General features: G+C 39.6%; 1 protein-coding gene across 1 annotated transcript in view; it reads left to right on the forward strand.

Annotated features, from left to right (window-relative positions):
- Positions 1 to 19778, forward strand: part of herc2 (HECT and RLD domain containing E3 ubiquitin protein ligase 2) — a 68488-nt gene that overhangs the window by 41443 nt on the left and 7267 nt on the right. The window contains exons 44-82 of the mRNA XM_084426797.1: positions 2855 to 2997; positions 3290 to 3554; positions 3866 to 4008; positions 4121 to 4219; positions 4364 to 4532; positions 4703 to 4828; positions 5074 to 5182; positions 5269 to 5408; positions 5516 to 5706; positions 6276 to 6381; positions 6464 to 6555; positions 6640 to 6815; positions 6898 to 7009; positions 7189 to 7270; positions 7541 to 7684; positions 8321 to 8411; positions 8501 to 8678; positions 9194 to 9275; positions 9770 to 9941; positions 10069 to 10213; positions 10394 to 10619; positions 10718 to 10889; positions 11006 to 11192; positions 11402 to 11539; positions 11833 to 12024; positions 12147 to 12300; positions 13023 to 13130; positions 13224 to 13355; positions 13440 to 13598; positions 14342 to 14460; positions 14569 to 14694; positions 14780 to 14935; positions 15270 to 15385; positions 15514 to 15712; positions 16831 to 17045; positions 17781 to 17958; positions 18459 to 18620; positions 18701 to 18792; positions 18889 to 19028. Coding sequence (XP_084282923.1) covers positions 2855 to 2997; positions 3290 to 3554; positions 3866 to 4008; positions 4121 to 4219; positions 4364 to 4532; positions 4703 to 4828; positions 5074 to 5182; positions 5269 to 5408; positions 5516 to 5706; positions 6276 to 6381; positions 6464 to 6555; positions 6640 to 6815; positions 6898 to 7009; positions 7189 to 7270; positions 7541 to 7684; positions 8321 to 8411; positions 8501 to 8678; positions 9194 to 9275; positions 9770 to 9941; positions 10069 to 10213; positions 10394 to 10619; positions 10718 to 10889; positions 11006 to 11192; positions 11402 to 11539; positions 11833 to 12024; positions 12147 to 12300; positions 13023 to 13130; positions 13224 to 13355; positions 13440 to 13598; positions 14342 to 14460; positions 14569 to 14694; positions 14780 to 14935; positions 15270 to 15385; positions 15514 to 15712; positions 16831 to 17045; positions 17781 to 17958; positions 18459 to 18620; positions 18701 to 18792; positions 18889 to 19028 — 5736 coding nt within the window. The remainder of the gene's footprint in view (positions 1 to 2854; positions 2998 to 3289; positions 3555 to 3865; positions 4009 to 4120; positions 4220 to 4363; positions 4533 to 4702; positions 4829 to 5073; positions 5183 to 5268; positions 5409 to 5515; positions 5707 to 6275; positions 6382 to 6463; positions 6556 to 6639; positions 6816 to 6897; positions 7010 to 7188; positions 7271 to 7540; positions 7685 to 8320; positions 8412 to 8500; positions 8679 to 9193; positions 9276 to 9769; positions 9942 to 10068; positions 10214 to 10393; positions 10620 to 10717; positions 10890 to 11005; positions 11193 to 11401; positions 11540 to 11832; positions 12025 to 12146; positions 12301 to 13022; positions 13131 to 13223; positions 13356 to 13439; positions 13599 to 14341; positions 14461 to 14568; positions 14695 to 14779; positions 14936 to 15269; positions 15386 to 15513; positions 15713 to 16830; positions 17046 to 17780; positions 17959 to 18458; positions 18621 to 18700; positions 18793 to 18888; positions 19029 to 19778) is intronic.

Below are 19778 nucleotides of genomic sequence, written 5' to 3' on the forward strand. Positions count from 1 at the left end.
AAAAAAAAAGTCAGAAATACACATTTAGGTCTTTATTTTATTACACTGTGTCTGTTTGCGTCTGTAGATTTCTCATAAATTCAGCAAAAGTTTGCGTTCTTAATCAACATGCTGCTCCGCGATCTCTGCCGGCACCCTGTCATCACATGCACCGTTAGGAAGCTCTCTCTCTTGTGTACAATCCTGTTGGATTCAAATATGGTCATTTCCTTTTTATCAGCAACCAATCGTGAAAGTAAAAGGGCTGAATGTGCAATCTCATTGGCTGATGATAAATCTTTAAAGCCCATTTTCTCAAAATGACTTTTCTCTCATACTCCAAGTCCGAAATCTCCACTTCAGTAGCACCTATATACACGACACTTTCCAGTCTTGTACCTAGTTATATAATGAAGACATTTACAGAGGGATTTGTAAATATATTATTCCTAGCCTGATTTATATAACATTTTATTCCCAAAAACATGGCGAAAATCATTTTTTTAAGGCTATTGACAGTATTTTCTGATTTACAGGATAACAAAAGTAGATATCCATAAATCCCTCTGTAATTCTTTTCCCATCTAATATGTGAACACAATGAAAACAAATTTTTTAACCTGGCTTTATCCAATACTCAGATTTCGTTTTTTTATATATATATATGCAAATCAGCGCATATTTAATTAGATATTGCCTAATTTGCATATTTAAACACACATATTTAAGCACATTTTTTTCTCATCTTAATGTAGGTAATCAACTGGGAAAGTTTCATGGTGATACCTGCTAGTTAAAAAATTTACCATATTCACCTGTAGTGTCTCGCCTTAAGGAAAACCTTATCTCCTCCAAGAGAGAATTTAGTGCACGAGGAATGGACTGAGAGTGCATGTAGCTCACTCACACGTTTAGCTAATTCCAAGGCCAAGAGCAAAGCTGTCTTGAAAGACAGCAGCTTTAGGGAAATATTTCCCAGGGGCTCAAAGGGGAATCGAGACAGAGCCTCCAGCACCATGGAGACCGTTCTTCTGATGACTGGCAAAGAGCAAAACATTTTTAATTAAATTAAATTAAATTAAATTAAATTAAATTAAATTAAAAGAAAAGAAAAGAAAAGAAAAGAAAAGAAATAAAGAACGAAAGAGCGGACGGATGGCACGCTAACAGGCTAGTGAATTACTACCATGTTGTGCTTGCAATAATGATTTAGATTGAAGCTAGCGATGTCAGGTTAATGTGTGGTACTGTATGCAGTTTACCCACTGCACATGATGCAGGTCGCTCCAGTTGTGCTTCATGTGCCTCGCACATGCTGGGAGGATGGGGAAGAGTTGTTTCCTCGGACCGGGAGGGGGTCCCAGTAGCCTGGTTCTACCAGACTCTCGTACATTTCATTTTGAGTCTGGCCTCTCTCCATTGACAAGCGTTAACTTCCTTGTAGGCGGGTACTCTGTTGAAGTTTAAAACTATTGGATCTGACCAGAGTCACTCTGGATCTGCCATAACCAATTGCTAACGTTTGGTCGTGACGTATGTCAACTCAAACTAGCGCATGATCTCAACGTTATCGTTCTCAGCCACTCCCTCTGTTCGCTGATTGGACCGGTTAAAAATTGATCGGAGAAAACCAAAGAATACACCACAATCCCAGACGGAGTTACTGAAGGAAAATGAAATTGAGCGGAAGTACGTAGGAGGGCGGAGCCAGGCTAGAGTCCCAGCACTTTCCCGTCATAAATCTCCCTTTCCTGGTCAGTGGAGCCGGCCACTCAATGTTGAGGCGAGCGGCCGCTTGCTCACACACTTCCAGGAGGATGGACTGAGGCAAGGCCGTGGGGGTGTTGACCTGGGGAACGCCAGAGGCCGGGATGGCCTCCTCATCCTCTGAGACCCTGAGAAGGCCCGTGTGGTCATAATCAACAGAACCGGCCGGTTCGTCGACGAGCGGGTTGCTGGGATGTCCTCTTAGAGTAACGCAGGGTTGGACTGGTCAGCCCAGATAAGAGAAGTCGCGCCCCGGGAGGCCCTGGTAGCACGTCACAGTGTCCCCCATCCGAGTCAGAAAAGCCGAACTCGACACACTGGGTCGCAGCAACTTTAAAGCAGCGTCGCAGTTTAAAGCCTCTTCCACGTGCCCAAGCAGACCACGCAGAATGGGTGAAGGTCCTTCGTGGCAATCAGCGCACCACGCACGGCCGGGCAGGCCCGTGATAGGCTGTTCCCGGGAGAAGCGGCAGATTTAGAGCGACATACCGGCAAAAAACTGCCTCAGGCAGCCATGGAAAAGGAAACGGGTGATAAGATGCGAGAGCGTGGGCGGCTCAGAAGCAAACACAGCTAAACTTAATAGAAAAACAACTGTCATGCTTGGCGGAGGCTGATCTGGCGATTTGTCCTCCTGCAGACACATAAGTGAGAAGCATAAATCCAACCGTAAGTGAGCAGCATAAATCCAACGGAGCTGTGTCAGTGCAGAGATCGCGAGAAGCGAATGTCAACTGGAGAACAGTAGCGCATGCAGGCTTAATATGTCCGCAGGTAAGGGGGTGGGGCCTCACCTGGCATTGGTTGCGCGCTTCTGTCTGTTTTGCCAGACTTGGTGCAATTGGATGCTTCTACAGAGGTCAGGTACGGATGCCCTTCCCATAGGTGGATCTCGAACACGAGATGATGAAAGAGAATCCCATTATAAAAACCCATAGGAAAATCTTGAGGGAACCACTAGCAAATTATTCTTCTGTTTTGTCATCATCCCTGCACCACTCTATTTTGACTAAGGTCTATATGTTGCTCACAGTAACAACAGTCTATTTACTTTGTGAATGGCAATTGTGTGATGTGCTTATGTAATATTTTGTGTGTTTGTGTTCAGAGGATCAGTGTGTGTCGTCTCCTGATGTGGGAGAGTTGTCTCCTGAGGGTCCTCAGCCTCCCCTCATCCTCCTGCAGCAGCTGCTATCAGCATCCACTCAACCTTCCCCCATCAAAGCCATATTCCACCGCCAGGAGCTAGAGGTGAGAGACCACATTTACACTTCCTTGATATTTGTATTAAATGCATGTTAAATTACATGCTTTCACATGCTTTTGCTTTCTAGTATAATACGTTTTTTTATTATCATTGTACAATATTTTTATTCAGCAAGGGTGCATTAAATTGATCAAAAGTGTTTCATATGTTCATATGTGAGCTTTCAGTTACCAGCTCCAGATGTACCAGATGTTACATCACAGAGTTCCACCATATTTGTTTTTTCCTCTGAATTTCAAATGTCTTTACTCAGTTTTTGTGTGTATGTGTGTTCAGGCAGCAGCTCTGGCTGTGTGTCAGTACCTGGCTGTTGAATCCACACACCCATCCTCCCCTCTGTTTGAGGACAGTAGCTCTAGCGAGGCCACAACACCGGTCACTGTGCAGCATATGCGCCCACCCAAGCAGAAGAAACACAAGACCTCACCTGTGCCCCCTGCTCCCATCGTCCTGCAGCTGATGGAGATGGGCTTTCAAAGGAAAAACATTGAGTTTGCCCTTAAATCACTTTCTGGAACCACAGGCGCTTCTGGAGTGCCAGGTAATGCTCCAATAGCTCACGTTTTTTAAATGTTAAATTGTCGTATGTTGTATTCAGTGTTAGCACTACATGCTTGGGTACTCAAAGTTCTTTCTCTTGCATTTCTTGCATAGTACCATAGAAATGCCATGGTCATTTGTACACTAGCATGATGGTTGTTTTTCATGTATCTTGGAGTAAATACCATGTCATATGAATATTGTAATCATACAGTACAATATATATCTGTCATGCTATCCCCACATAATTTTTTGTAAGAATACATAGAGCATTTTTTGCTAGCAACTCATTCATGATTGCTTGGGTTTCAGGTGTAGAGGCATTGGTGGGCTGGTTGTTGGACCATCCAGATGTTCACATTACAGATCTGTCAGATGCAGATACTGTATCAGATGAATACTCTGATGAAGAGGTGCTGGAAGAGCTAGAGGAGCCTGAGCCAGCTTTCCCTGTGGTGTGTATAATTACATGTACACACAAACTGATCCGTCACACACCAGACATGAGGTGCAGATTCACTTGTAGTCATTTATTGTGTGACTAACAATCTTTCTTTTGCATGTCAGCCTCCTGGGGTTGTGGTAACTGAGAGTCAGACGTTTAAAAAGAGGTCGGATTTTCAGAGCAACGATGATTACGCTGTATATGTGAGAGAGAACATTCAGGTGAGGATCTTCACCTCTTTACTAACTGGTTTGCATATGCACTTAAAAAATTTGTATTTTGGTTTCCGGTTAAAGTATTGAAACATCCTTAAAATTAGATGAATGTACTTAAGAGGCAACCTGATTGAACTAAGTGTGTTGCAGGTGGGAATGATGGTGCGTTGCTGCAGGACGTATGAGGAAGTATATGAGGGAGATGTGGGTAAAGTGATAAAGCTGGACAGAGACGGCCTACATGATCTGAATGTGCAGTGTGACTGGCAGCAAAAAGGAGGAACTTACTGGGTCCGTTACATCCACACTGAGCTGCTGGGTAATACTCTTTCTGTTCTGCTCTGCTCTTACACACAGTAACGGACAGCTTTAATAAAAAAAAAATCGAATGACAAAAAAATTATATTAGGACTTCAACAGCCCATATAAAGTGGATTTAGGTCTTTTTGTATTTTATTTTTTAAATAAATGTAATTGTGTATTTCCCAGGATTTCCTCCTCAGAGTTCTCCGTCTCATATAAAGATTGGTGATAAAGTGCGAGTTAAGCCCTCGGTCACAACGCCAAAGTATAAGTGGGGATCTGTCACTCACAGGAGTGTGGGTGTGGTCAAAGGTAACATAATTGTTTAAACTATTTCTCTTCACCGCTTTAGAGGAACAGTTCACCCCTAAAATGAGCAGCTCATCTTCATGTTGTTCAAGACATGTTTGTTTTCCATTATTGAGTGAACTATCCCTTTTTGTATTTAGCAATTTGTTCCGCTATATATCTCAAACCAGTAGAACAGGGCTGTCTATTCAGCTATAATTGAACCGTTGTATTTGGGTTTCATCATAGTGTGTAACATTTGTGTCCAGCCTTCAGTGCCAATGGGAAGGATGTGATAGTGGACTTTCCTCAGCAGTCACACTGGACTGGACTGCTGTCAGAGATGGAGCTTGTGCCCAGCATACATCCTGGTGTCAGGTACACAGTGTACAAGTGAAAATCACGTCAAGACAATGACTAAATAAACAACTAATAAACATTTTCTTACCTTTCACTTTCCTTAGGTGTGACGGATGTCAGATGTTCCCTATAAACGGCCCCAGGTTTAAGTGTCGGAGCTGTGATGACTTTGACTTTTGTGAGAGCTGCTTCAAGACCCGTAAACACAACCCTAGACATTCATTCGGACGAATAAATGAACCAGGTCTGAGAGAATTCTGTGTATTTAATAGCTTTAATAGCTACTTTATGTAGTGTAGCATTACAACAGTGTAAATTTCTTTATGGTTTGACCTAATCATTTCTCTTTAGGTCAGTCATCCACCTTCAGTGGGCGCTCAGGAAAGCAGCTGAAGAGACATCACAACAGTCAGCGTGGGATGCTGATTGACGAGTGGTCCAGAGTGGTGAAGAACCTCAGCGTGTCGTCCTCCGTTAACCAGGCGTCGAGGCTCATAGACTCTGGAGAGCAGTGCTGGCAGTCCTCAGGCTCTCAGGGCAAGGTCTGTCTCATTATAGGCATACACTACCATTCAAAAGTTTGTGGTCAGTAAGATATGTTTTGAAAAAAAAAAGATACTTACTTACAAGTTAGTAAAACAACAATTTAGTTACAGCAAAGACATTAATAATATTACAAAAAATATTTTGATGCACAACTGTTTTCAACATAGATAATAATGAGAAATGTTTCTTTAGCACCAAATCAGCATATTATAATGATTTCTGAAGGATCATGTGAGACTGAAATAACTAAAATTTAGCTATACCATCACAGGAGTACAGAACATTTTAAAATATATTAAATTAGAAAAGTTATTTATATTATAAATATTATAAATTGTTCAGTATTATGATTTCACAATATTACTGTTTTACTGTATGTTTGATTTAAATTCAGCCTTTCTGAGCATAAGAGACTTTAAACCAATATAAAATATATTATTGACCCCAATCTTTTGAATGGTTTTGAGTGTTAATTTGCTTGTTCGCATATCAGAGATAAATTGGAAACACTTGGTTGTAAGTTTGAGGAAAAAAATCTGTGTTTTGTTTTGCTGGTTTTTAATAGCACTGGATCAGGTTGGAGCTTTTCCCAGATATCTTGGTCCACAGACTGAAAATGATTGTAGATCCAGCTGACAGCAGCTACATGCCTTCACTGGTGGTGGTGTCAGGTAAAAAAACATGAAGCATTTTCAGGTCAGTCATAGTCTAACCTTTTATGGGTGACCTGATTTAACTGTGGTTGTCCTCCAGGTGGAAGCTCGCTCAATAACTTGATAGAGCTGAAGACCATCAACATCAATCCCACAGACACCGCGGTCTCCCTACTCAATGACTGCACAGATGTTAGTTTGAATTTCCTCACAAACATCTATTCTTCAGGGTTGTTTCTTTAGGAATGCTGATCACTCTTGTATTTGTGTGTTCAGTATCACAGGTACATCGAGATTGCCATAAAACAGTGCCGGAGCTCAGGGATTGACTGTAAGATCCATGGTTTGAGCATTGTGGGTCGAGTCCGTGCAGAGGATGAAGATCTGGCTACTGTGCCTTTCCTGGCATCTGACAATGAGGAAGAGGAGGATGAGAAGACAGTGACTGGAAGGTGTGTGATAAAGATGGTTTAGTATAGAAGAAAACATGATCTGGTATGTCATTGTGTTTCTTTTTTCGACCTCTCTTTGCAGTCTGACTCGAAAGAGGTTGTCAGGGCTGGAGTCTGCTGCCACCATCAGAACTAAAGTCTTTGTCTGGGGTCTCAACGATAAGGACCAACTTGGAGGACTTAAGGGGTCCAAGGTCAGTAATGTGTAAACATGCATTCAGTTTTGTAGTTTATTTAATTTAAAAATATATATATATATATATTTTACATTTATTTTTAATGTATTAAATACATTTTAAGATAATATTTTTAATCAAACTTTTTTAGCTATAGCTTGCATTGACAAATCTTATTGTCTTGCTCTCTCTCTCAGATCAAAGTCCCATCATTCTCAGAGACGCTGTCTGCTCTGAATGTAGTGCAGGTTGCTGGAGGCTCAAAAAGTCTTTTTGCTGGTGAGTTGTTTAAAAATAACAAAAGCAGGCCTTTGTTCTTTTGCTTGCTGCTTAATAAAATGTGAAATTTTTACGGAAAAAAATGTGAGGCTGGTATATTATACTGCGGTTACTGTCATTTTGCAAAAGGACACTCAATGCCCTGTTACAAATGTGTCTTTCTAGTTGTATTTTAAATCTGAAATGATTTGCCATCGCATTGGATGCTTATAATTTTATTAAATTTTTACTCCTTTAACCAAAAGAATGATTGATTCTTTGTCTTTCCAGTGACTGCTGAAGGTAAAGTATATGCCTGTGGAGAGGCCACTAACGGAAGACTTGGTTTAGGACTGTCCAGTGGAACCATCCCTATACCTAGACAGATATCTGCCCTCAGCAACTATGTGGTCAAAAAGGTTGCTGTACATTCAGGTATGCCCTTTTTCTGTTTTAAAGGGGACCTATTATGATCATTTATTATACCGTGTTGAAAATGCCCATTTTTGAGTGTAAGTAAAAACATGTTTTCATGCATGTATCTTTAAATGCAAATGAGTTACTGTTCCCCGCCCCATCCAGAATAGTGCTGTGCCTTATGCCTCAGATACTCTGCTAAAAACGACCAAAACATCTTTTCACGTCTAATTGCTCTTAAACTGTGTTTGACATAACCTTGTGTGTATTTGACCAAGTTCACATAAAAACAGTCGGTTATGTCTGTGAATGTAAACAGATCTAATATACACATGCACATTTTTTTCCCAGCTGTGAATTAAATTGACAGCAGCGTAATATACATTACCTACAAGATATATCTAACTGCTGAACCATATGTCACAGCAGTCTGAGGCCAGCAGCCTCAGACCCGACGTTAGGGCGGTGCTGACGATCACGTATCCAGCCCCAAACACTTCACTATAATTATAAGCTGTACCGTAACAAATTCCCAACCACATAGTTATGTTCAAAAACAATATTAAAGTGAATTTTGCATAATAGATCCCCCTTTAAGGAAAGCATCCCATGTTGTCAGAACTTGTTTAAAGTGGATAAACTGTTTGTGTGCAGGTGGAAGGCATGCCATGGCGTTGACTGTGGATGGGAAAGTGTTCTCTTGGGGTGAAGGAGATGATGGCAAGCTTGGGCACTTCAGCCGAATGTAGGTTATTTGCACCTTTTCCCACAGTAATGTAGAACATGAAGAAGATTTCTAGAGGGATCTGATGAAAACAAATTTTTTTAAACCAGGAACTGTGATAAGCCACGGCTAATTGAGGCGTTGAAAACCAAGCGCATTCGAGACATCGCCTGTGGCAGCTCTCACAGTGCTGCCATCACCTCCAGTGGAGAATTGTACAGCTGGGGTCTGGGTGAATATGGCCGCCTGGGCCACGGGGACAACACCACTCAGCTCAGACCCAAACTGGTATTTGTTTTACTTACCTCAGTAAACTCAGACCTCTCGTTTCAGAACTGCAGGGTTACAGTATATTTTGTAGAGCAATCCCTATAAGGTGGAGGTGATGTACAACTTTGAAAATTGATTTGAAGAAATTCACAAAAATGCTTAATACGTCGGCCCCAAAAGTCTAAAAAAATCCAGCTTTTGAGCCCTTTAATAATTTTTTGCACAATGCCCTTTAACTGAGCCAAACATACAGTTTTAAGTGTGGTTTTGAGCTAAAGAAACACATTTTATAATGTCATTATTGTAGGATTTTTCTACAGTCTTTCCCTATTCATGTAAGTAGGAGCTGTACTTGAATGCCTGTTGCGTACATAGAAAACAACTATCAAATTGCCAAATGGCCGTAGAGTGAACTGACTTGTTTTAAAGAGACTTTGCTTATGCTCTTTGTACAACAGTTAAAATAAACTTGATGCTGTGTAGTACAGTGTGTCCCTGATGGCAGTAGATCAAACTCTATATCTGGTTTGCAGGTCAAGGTGCTTTTAGGCCATCGTGTTGTCCAGGTTGCTTGTGGAAGTCGAGATGCCCAGACTCTTGCCCTTACAGATGAAGGTAGATACCTGCATTTTGTTTTGTTGATTTAATTTAAGGTGGTATTGTTTTGGTGTTTGTGTGTGTGCTCGACCTTAATGCTCTGCCATGACATGACACTTTAAGCTTGACGTCACTGGTCCTCGCCAGTAGAGGGTGCAACAGGATAAGAAATCTTGGAAGTCCACTTTAAACCTCTGTGTCCAAACAGTTTAAATGACAAATAAATGCATTCTCTGAGAGCGGTCCAGAATATGTTTGATAATGATTATACTATCTAGATGCTCAAAATTGATCGGGAGAATGCACGTTTTAAACAGCTTATTGTACACGTAAGTACAGGGTGCTGTATTGTAACGTGCAGATTGCATGCACAGAGAATCATTCAGTTGCGCAGAAATGTATTGTCTCATAAATGTAGACAAAAAAAAAAAAAAACACACACTAGGGGTTGAACGACTTCAGCTATGTATAAAAAAATTAAATCTGAAGTTATATGAATGTATATTTTGTAGGAATGGTGTTCTCATGGGGAGATGGAGACTTTGGGAAGCTGGGCCGTGGCGGCAGTGAAGGCTGTAACATTCCTCAGAACATTGAGCGTCTGAATGGGCAAGGAGTGTGTCAGATCGAATGTGGAGCTCAATTCTCCCTCGCCCTCACCAAATCTGGAGTTGTGTGGACCTGGTAGGAATTTAAAAGGATATTTGTTTTTTTTTCAGAGGCATTACAATACAATTCATGATTTATGAGTTAGCTTTTTTTCCAAGTAATCCCTAACATGATTGAAATTTCATGTTGTTGCATTGTGCAGGGGTAAGGGCGATTACTTCAGACTGGGTCACGGCACAGATGTTCACGTGCGCAAACCCCAGATGGTTGAAGGACTGAGGGGGAAGAAGATTGTTCATGTCGCTGTAGGGGCTCTGCACTGCCTGGCTGTCACAGACACTGGACAGGTGGGCCAATCAGTTTGTTTTTTGCACAAGAACTCCTTCCTTTTACTAACTTTGCATCATGAGTTGTTTAATGTGGCAAAAAAAACCCCCAAAAAACAAGCATAGTAAACAACTCTCCTTTTATTGATGAAAAGCTATTTCGCTTTAGTGCTTTTGTAAGATGAAATGTTGTTTTGATAGGTGTATGCGTGGGGGGATAATGACCATGGGCAGCAGGGGAACGGCACAACCACGGTCAACAGGAAGCCTACGCTGGTGCAGGGTCTAGAGGGGCAAAAAATTACCCGTGTGGCCTGCGGCTCCTCTCACAGCGTGGCCTGGACCACTGTAGATGTCACCACACCCTCCGTCCACGAGCCGGTCCTCTTCCAGACTGCCAGGGACTCTCTTGGAGCCTCTTATCTTGGTAAAATCTTCCCTATGTCCATTACCTTGGTGTCACTGTGTGCCTGTTTCTTAAAATCTAAGATTTTGTGGGTGGTTTTCTTTCTTTTTCTTTAATAGGTGTGCCATCAGACAGTGACCCATCTTTACTGAGTAATAAGCTGAATGGTGTGAGCAGTGTGAAGGCCAATAGGCCATCTCTGGCAAAGATCCTGCTCTCTCTGGATGGTAATCTGGCCAAACAGCAGGCCCTGTCCCATGTGCTCTCATCCCTGCAGATCATGTATGCCAGGTATGACTTTAATGGCTTCAGATCTACTTTGCATCCCAGGTTTATTTGTTTTTCTGTTTCATAAAATAAAAGCTCTGGCATCACTTAATCACTCTCATGTCATTTGAAATCCATAGGGATGCAGTGGTGGGAGCATTGATGCCTGCCTGTATGATTCCATTGGAATGTCCCTCCAGCTCTCCGGTGCCACCGTCAGATTGTTCATCAGCTTCAAGCCCCTGTGAGGCTGAGGGTCCAGCCCTGCTCTCAGAGACAGAAGAGAGGGTCAGTCCGCACCCCTGGATGGACAGCAAACGAGGAGAGGTGAAGAATTCTGCCTGTGCATGACTGCATCATTCATGTTTGTTTATTTAATGCTTAATTTTCAGTATCCCATAATGTTCAACTTCTTTCGCCTATTTTTTTTATTATTTTCCTTTTATGAAACAATCCATTTAAATGTCAGAAAAAAAAAAAGAGTACATGCTCTGCATTTAAATGTGCATTCTGTCATATGTTATTGTGTGGTCTAGGTGACCACATCTGAGGATGCCACTACCCCGTCTTCAGTGGTGACCCCTGCCTCTGCCTCATCTCGGCCCTTCATCCCTGTCACAGATGACCCTGGTGCTGCCAGCATCATTGCTGAGACTATGACCAAAACCAAGGAGGTCAGTCACAAATGCTTTCTTGCAATACTTTTTATAAATTCAAACAAATAGATTATTTGTTTAATTTATTTTTTATTTTAATTTGGTTTTAATTGGTTTGATTTTTATTTTATAAAAAAATGTATTGATTGATTTAAATGTTCCTGTTGATCATACTTTTTAGATGTTTGTTCCTGATCATTAAAATGAAATGCGTGCATTTTAAGTCTGTTTGAAAATTGGATTACATTTGTATGTTGTACCACAATCCTTTATGTAAACTGAAGTTAGCCTGGTTTGATTTATTGAAACAGGACTCTGAGAGTCAGAGTAAAGCAGTGGGCCCAGAGCCACAATATCTTGATGAGTTCACCGGTCTGCTGGTTCCCGATGACACACGTGTGATGGTGGACCTGTTGAAACTGGCCGTGTCTCTGCGCTCAGGTGATAAAGGCAAGGAAGTGCTGTCTGCTGTGCTATCTGGCATGGGTACAGCCTTCACACAGGTAAAAAAAAAAAAAAAAACAGCTCTTCGATTACTTACTACATGTTTTCCTAACTAAATTGGAATCGTTTCATCTTTTCGTGCTTTGTGTACTCATATCTGAATGTATTTGTTTGCACGCAGGTAGCAGATATGCTGCTTGAACTGTGTGTGACTGAGTTAGAGGATGTGGCTACAGACTCTCAAAGTGGACGACTGTCCTCGCAGCCTGTGGTGGTGGAGAGCAGTCACCCGTACACTGACGACACTTCCACCAGTGGAACTGTGAAAATACCAGGTCACCTTATGCTTTTCTGTTTATGTAGCATCCTTCATTATGTTGCAGCTGTTACAGCCTCATTAGTGGTGCTTGCCAAAGTGTCATTATTGCTCAATTGATCACATCCCTAAACCTAAGTGTTAAACTTTGTCACAATTAAGCAAAGCAAAGTTCTTCAGAAAATGTAAAGCTATAGTATTTTAATGAGGATGTGAATGAACCAACCCATTTATTTATTTAATGATAAATACAGTAAAAACAATAATATTGTGAAATTATTACAATTAAAAAAATTTCATTTAAATATGTTCATAATGTTATGTATTCCTGTGTTGGGAAATGCTGAATTTTCAGCATCATTACTCCAGTCTTCAGTGTCACATGATCCTTCAGAAATCATTCTAATACGCTGATTTGACGCTGATTTGATATTATTATCAATGTAAAAAAAAAAAAACTTCATGGTGCATAATATATTTGTGGAAACCATGATACATTATTTTCAGGATCCTTTGAATAGAAAGTTCAAAAGAACAGGATTTATTTGTTTGTTTTTGTTTTTTAAAGTCGTAATGACTTTTATTCAGCAAAGATGCATTAAACTGATCAAAAGTGCAGCAATTTCTTTGAAAAATATTACTGACCCCAAACTTCGAATTGTAGTGTAGATGCTCTGTGGAAAATAATGAATAATTAAAAATATTCAAATCTCATAAGAAATCTTATTTAAATGATTTCAGGTGCTGAAGGTTTGAGGGTAGAGTTTGATCGCCAGTGTTCAACAGAAAGGAGACATGACCCACTTACCATTATGGACGGAGCCAATAGGATTGTGTCTGTTCGATCAGGTGACATTCTTTTGTCTTTTTATTTAAACACCAGTCAAAAAGTTGTTGTTTGAACTACTGGCCACATAACTTTACTTGTCTTCACCCCTTCAGGCCGTGAGTGGTCCGATTGGTCCAGTGAATTGAGAATTCCAGGAGATGAGCTCAAATGGAAGTTCACGAGTGACGGCTCTGTTAATGGCTGGGGCTGGCGCTTCACTGTCTATCCCATCATGCCGGCTGCTGGTAATATGACCTCTCTTCATTTTTCATGCTTCATATGTATTATGATATTCTGAAGTACTTGACCTTTTATTGAATTATTCGCAGGTCCTAAAGACCTCCTATCAGACCGTTGCATTCTGTCTTGCCCTTCGATGGATCTAGTAACATGTCTGCTAGACTTTCGCCTGAACTTTGCTTCAAATCGCAGCATCGTGCCAAGGTTGGCAGCTTCACTTGCTGCTTGTGCCCAGCTCAGCGCATTGGGTAAGAGAAGAAACATTCAAAGAAGCGTTTACAGTTTTTATATTATCATACACACAAACTCGTCTCATTTTGGCAAAGTTTTCCTTTCTGACATTGAAATAGTCCATTCATAATGAAAATCCAAGTTGTTTGTTTTTTGTAAAAAAAAAAAAAAAATGTATCTATGGATGGAACTGTTCCGTTTTCAGAAATGTTGTGATGGTATTTTGTGCCACCTATTGACGAATGCAAAAAAATACAAATTGATTTAATTAAATAATAATATAATTATATATATATATATATATATATATATATATATATATATATATATATATATATATATATATATATATATATATTGCAATTTTTGCAATTATTATTCTTTTTTTTTTTTAACAATCATTTTATGGTTTAGGATGTTATATCATAGACATTATAACTGTTTCAAAACCACAATGCTACCTAAACGTGTAGTTTATTCAAATTGTAACATTTTCAGAATCATTTAAAAATTATTTGTTTTATTAGATATGAAATGACTAATAATACAGCCAATTATTAGTATTAATTACTTTTCCACCAGTCTGGATTTTGCGTTTTATATGATATTTTCCAACATTATACAAGTCTCATTTTAGTCTAAAATTTAAATGTCTTTGTAAGGATATATATTACAAGATGATTTAATGCTATTCTGAAATCTCAAAGTAGATGTTTTATAATACATTTTTGTTTCTGTCTTTCTGTTTGTGCATGGTCAGCGGCTGGTCATCGTATGTGGGCCCTGCAGAGACTACGCAAGCTCCTTACCACCGAATATGGACAATCCATAAACATCAACCGCCTCTTAGGAGATAGCGAAGGAGAGGCTCGCTCAATGGTTAGACAATGTACATTTTTGTATTGTATGGTTGTATGTGTGTTAATATAATATAAATAATTTCTTTATTTTTAGTTGTATAATTAACTTTTTCTGAATGTTGTGTAGAGTTTTACAGGAAGTGCATTAGCTGCTCTGGTGAAGGGACTTCCTGAGGCTTTACAGAGACAGTATGAGTATGAGGAACCTATAGTCCGGGGTGGCAAACAGCTACTCCACAGCCCGTTCTTCAAGGTGTGTTTGTCTGCCTAACACACATACTTCGTAAGTTTGAGAGATGAGTTTTCCAGAAATAATGTTTTATTTTTGTCTTGTTTAGGTGTTGGTGGCACTTGCATGTGATCTGGAGTTGGACACTCTTCCATGCTGTGCTGAGACACACAAGTGGGCGTGGTTCCGCCGCTATTGCACCGCCTCCAGAGTGGCAGTAGCTCTGGACAAGAGGACCCCTTTGCCCCGCCCTTTCCTGGATGAGGTAGGCATTTCTAATATTGGTTTGAAATTAGAGAACTTCTTGACGGTTGAGATTCTTGACATCAACTTGAAGCATTTTGCAAAGCTATTTTATACATTTATACCTTCTCTTATGTACATGTATATGCATCTGATCTAAGGAATTATCTTTGATTTCCTGTGTAAAAAAAGATGTGTATGTACATACATAATCTTTTACTATAATGTTTGTAATGTAAAAAAACATTTTCTAGTTTATAAAACCATGTATAATGTTTTTTTGTGTGTTTTTTTTTTTTTTTTTTTTTTTTTTGGTACAACTAATACTGATCCTAAATTCTCTTCATTTTCACCAGGTGGCAAAGAAAGTCCGCGAGCTGATGGCAGACCATGAGAACATGAACACGCTCCATGAGAGTCATGACCTGTTTAAAAGAGAGCAGGACGAGCAGTTAGTTCAGTGGATGAACAGGTAATGTATTGTTTCAGCCAGTGAAGCATAAGCAAAAATGTTGTACCTTTTAAGTGATACTTTAAAGGGTCGGGATTCCAAAGTCATTTGTTAAATTTTGTGATTTGTTCATGTTTACTGTTATATAGACGACCAGATGATTGGACGCTCTCAGCGGGTGGCAGTGGGACCATCTATGGCTGGGGACACAATCACAGGGGTCAGTTAGGTGGTATTGAAGGGGCAAAAGTCAAGGTTCCCACACCAACAGAAGCTCTTGCAACACTGCGACCTGTTCAGCTGATCGGTGGAGAGCAGACCTTGTTTGCTGTCACTGCTGATGGGAAAGTAAGGCTTCATCTGCTTGTCATAGTGTGTACCGTAGAGATCAAGGGAAGGTGGTAGATAGGCTAAGGACTCAGATTGCATCCAAAGAAGATCTTTTATTCAGTGCCAGTGGATAAATAGAGGTGGGCATATTCACAGTGATGTGCCAAATACAAAGAAAAAAAAATACTGAATTTAAAGAAAAAAAAATATATACACTTGAAGCAGTGCAAACTTTGCTGTATTCACAAACAAAGATAAACAAATTGCTTTAGGCAGCAAAACCTTCAGGAATACTTTCAGAAGTATGACCACACTTTTACCTCCCAAGGTTCAGTTTGGACTGACTTATATGGCCTAGGACATGCTCATTACATTCAAGACCGTACCAACTGCAGGGGTATCAATACCAAAAATCTTTGTAGCTTAAACATATGACCAGTTAACAATTTAACTTCCACAAAAATAATTAAAATAAACTCATTCAGCAAATTAAACAATCTCAACACCGAAAAACATTTATCTATGCCTACATTAACAGGGGTTAATTTCCCTTCCCTATTAACGGAAATGGTTTAACCCAACACAATAAAAAGACATGCCGTAGTCCCGCCCCCTCCTTTGAGGAGTCACAGGAACAGGAAATGGTGAGTAGACAGCATGTGGGGTGACTGTTTGCAAAGAGAAAATAATTACAGATTTGAAATAATAAATAACAAAAACTGCATAACAAAACTTGACTCTGTGTGGTTAATGAGAAAATCAAAAGATAACTATAATAGAGATAACATGTTGTGATGGCTGCTGACATGTGCACCTATCCGCAATCAACACCAACAGCATATCTTAAACTTATTATAAATGAATGTAATGTAATAATGAATCTAATGAACTGTACCCTAGTCAAAAGAAACACAAAACCATAAATAATAAATAAAGATACATAAGTCCATAAACAGATTGTAAAGACTTCGGCAGTGATGACGTCATCTTAGCACCCGTCATCACACTGCTTTTTACATTTTAAAAGACTTGTGTAATTTCCAACCAGCATGGTGTCTTTACATTTTTCAATAATACAAATTTCACTATATCAGCTGAATAATGTCCTTGTCTTAACTTGTCTTTGCTGTCCTCAGCTGTATGCTACAGGATATGGTGCCGGCGGTCGGCTGGGAATAGGAGGCACAGAGTCCGTCTCCACTCCGACCCTGCTGGAGTCAATCCAGCATGTTTTCATCCGGAAGGTGGCTGTGAACTCTGGGGGCAAGCACTGTTTGGCTCTCTCCTCTGAAGGAGAACTGTACTCCTGGGGAGAGGCTGAAGATGGGAAACTGGGTCATGGAAACAGAAGGTCAGCCTCATACTGTGGTTACTACTGTTGTCTTTTCATATGGGCACCTTTGGTTCATCTTCATGCAGTGACTTTCTGCATGCTTAACTTTCATTATTCAGCTGTTTTCCAGTTTCACAATGCTTACAAAAAAGTATATTATTGGACGTGGTACCATGGCTTTTAGAACCCATACAGTGGTATTCTTTTGAAGTGTCTTTGGTAACACTTTATTTCGATTGTCCACTTTAGACATTCTGTTGACTATGAGTAACTTTGTAACTACATGTCAACTACCAGTTATTAGAGTATTAGTAGACTGTCTGCTTAATATCTGCTAACACTTTATTTTTATGTTTCCTCAACATACATTCTACTGACTTTAAGTAACTTATTCTACTATCCCTAACCTAACTGTCTACTAATACTCTACTATCCCTAACCTAACTGTCTACTAATACTCTAATGAGAGTAAGTTGCAAAGTTACTTGTAGTTTGTAAAATGTCTAAAGTGGACTATCAAAATCGTTCACAGTGTCTTTGTGTATCATGTATATTCTGAATTTTATACCATGGGATATGTCAGAATACCATTGTATTACTAGCTGATACCATCACTGTATAGTACCACAGTTCTTCCTGTAGTTCCTCAAAGAACCAAAAGTCATTACCCACTCAAATATGTGCGCTGGACTATCACTGATTTGTTATAGCAGCTTGTATTAATCAGTACAGTATGTGTGGTCTTTTCCCCAGCCCTTGTGACCGTCCACGCGTGATTGAGTCTCTCAGAGGTGTGGAAGTGGTGGACATTGCAGCTGGTGGGGCTCATAGTGCCTGCATCACATCCAGCGGAGAGCTCTACACATGGGGGAAAGGGCGTTATGGTCGCCTTGGTCATGGAGACAGTGAGGACCAGCTTAAACCAAAACTGGTGTGTTCATTAGGCATTTTTAATGCATATTTATCTAGCATGAAAACAATGAAAATTGCAATTAGGGAATAACATAAATGTACACCTCATTTAAAAAGTAATATAATACATTAGTTCATAATTTCATATTGTACTTGTATAATATTTTATGTTGAGTAATTATTAGTTCATCAGCAATTGCTATGTACAATCTCTATATTTAGAACAAATTTGTTTTAATAAGCGACTGGAAAAATGATGGAAATTCATTTATAACATGCATAACAATAATAATTGTATTTTTTTTTACATCTTTTTAAATTATTTTTAAAATGCATAAATAACTAAACTAAGCAATCAAACTGAATCACTAAAATTAGTCAGGCTTGTTAATGGTAGTTCAATTTATTTAATTTATTTTATTTTTTGAATATTGGAACTGGACATTTTTGAAAAGGGATACTTTTGTTAAAGTATAATATATAATGTATAATATGTGCATTGCCTGTGCATGTGTATAGGTGGAGGCTCTGCAGGGTCACCGGGTGATAGACGTTGCATGTGGCAGCGGTGATGCCCAGACTCTGTGTCTGACTGATGATGACATGGTGTGGTCATGGGGGGATGGAGACTATGGCAAATTGGGCCGAGGTGGTAGTGACGGATGTAAAGTGCCTATGAAGGTGAGACTGCTTGTGCAGATACTCAAGTTTTCTTGTTTAGCGATTCCTGTATTCACATCTCATTCTCTTTCTCTGCTTAGATTGACTCATTAACTGGGTTGGGTGTTGTGAAAGTGGAATGCGGCTCTCAGTTCTCTGTGGCTCTCACCAAGTCTGGAGCAGTTTACACATGGTAATCAATCCCTCAGTACAGTTGTACCGTAAGCTTATCTTTTATTTATTTTATTTAGGACACATATGGAGTAATTTACATGTTCATGTGTGTTAGGGGGAAGGGTGATTACCACAGGCTGGGACACGGCTCGGATGATCATGTTCGCAGACCCCGGCAGGTCCAGGGTTTGCAAGGCAAGAAGGTCATCGCCATAGCAACTGGTTCTCTTCACTGTGTATGCTGCACAGAGGATGGTAGGTCACCTGGACTATGTTTTTAAACCTTGTTTTTATTTGTGTTAAGCAGGCCTTGTAACCCTTATCATAATCTTGTTTAAGATCTGTAGGGTCTTTATAGCATTCATATTTTATATATAGGGTCCCCACGGGTCCTCAAAGTCTTAAATGTAGTTGTAACAAATTTAAGGCCATAACAAGTATTAAGTATCTTAAATGGTATACGAAAAGTCTTTAATTATAATTTCAAGAGGTCTTACTTATAATTTCAAGGGGGCAATAAAACCGGAACTGCGAAATGACTTGTGAATATTAAAATTTGAAAGGCATTGATTTAATGAAATAAATGTGACTGCTGCATGTTTCAAAGGAAAAGCTGTTGCACGTTCTACAAAATCGCAGTTTCAGGGCTGTTTATAAATTATGAATACAGTGTATTTATGCCAATCAGTAGCTTATGCTCTACTGTTAAAGAATTATGATCATTTTTACCTATATCGTTTATATCATGCCTACAAACTCGTTGCATTTCTAAAAAGTGCAGCTGCTTTGTAAACAGGGTTACCAGGGTAATCGCTATATTTCTGCGCCATCTGCAGAAATAAAGCGCCATCTGCATTTTCATTCAGCCGGTGGATCGAAAAGAAGATAAATATTTTTAGAATTAGGATATAAATCATATTTTAAATAATATAAATGTACTCATTTAGAATTTTGACTCACCCCTTTTCTTAAAAATGGTTTAAAGGCTGTAATGTGAGGTTTAAC

This window comes from Rutilus rutilus, assembly GCF_951802725.1.
Source record: "Rutilus rutilus genome assembly, chromosome: 12".
Lineage (NCBI taxonomy): Eukaryota > Metazoa > Chordata > Actinopteri > Cypriniformes > Leuciscidae > Rutilus > Rutilus rutilus.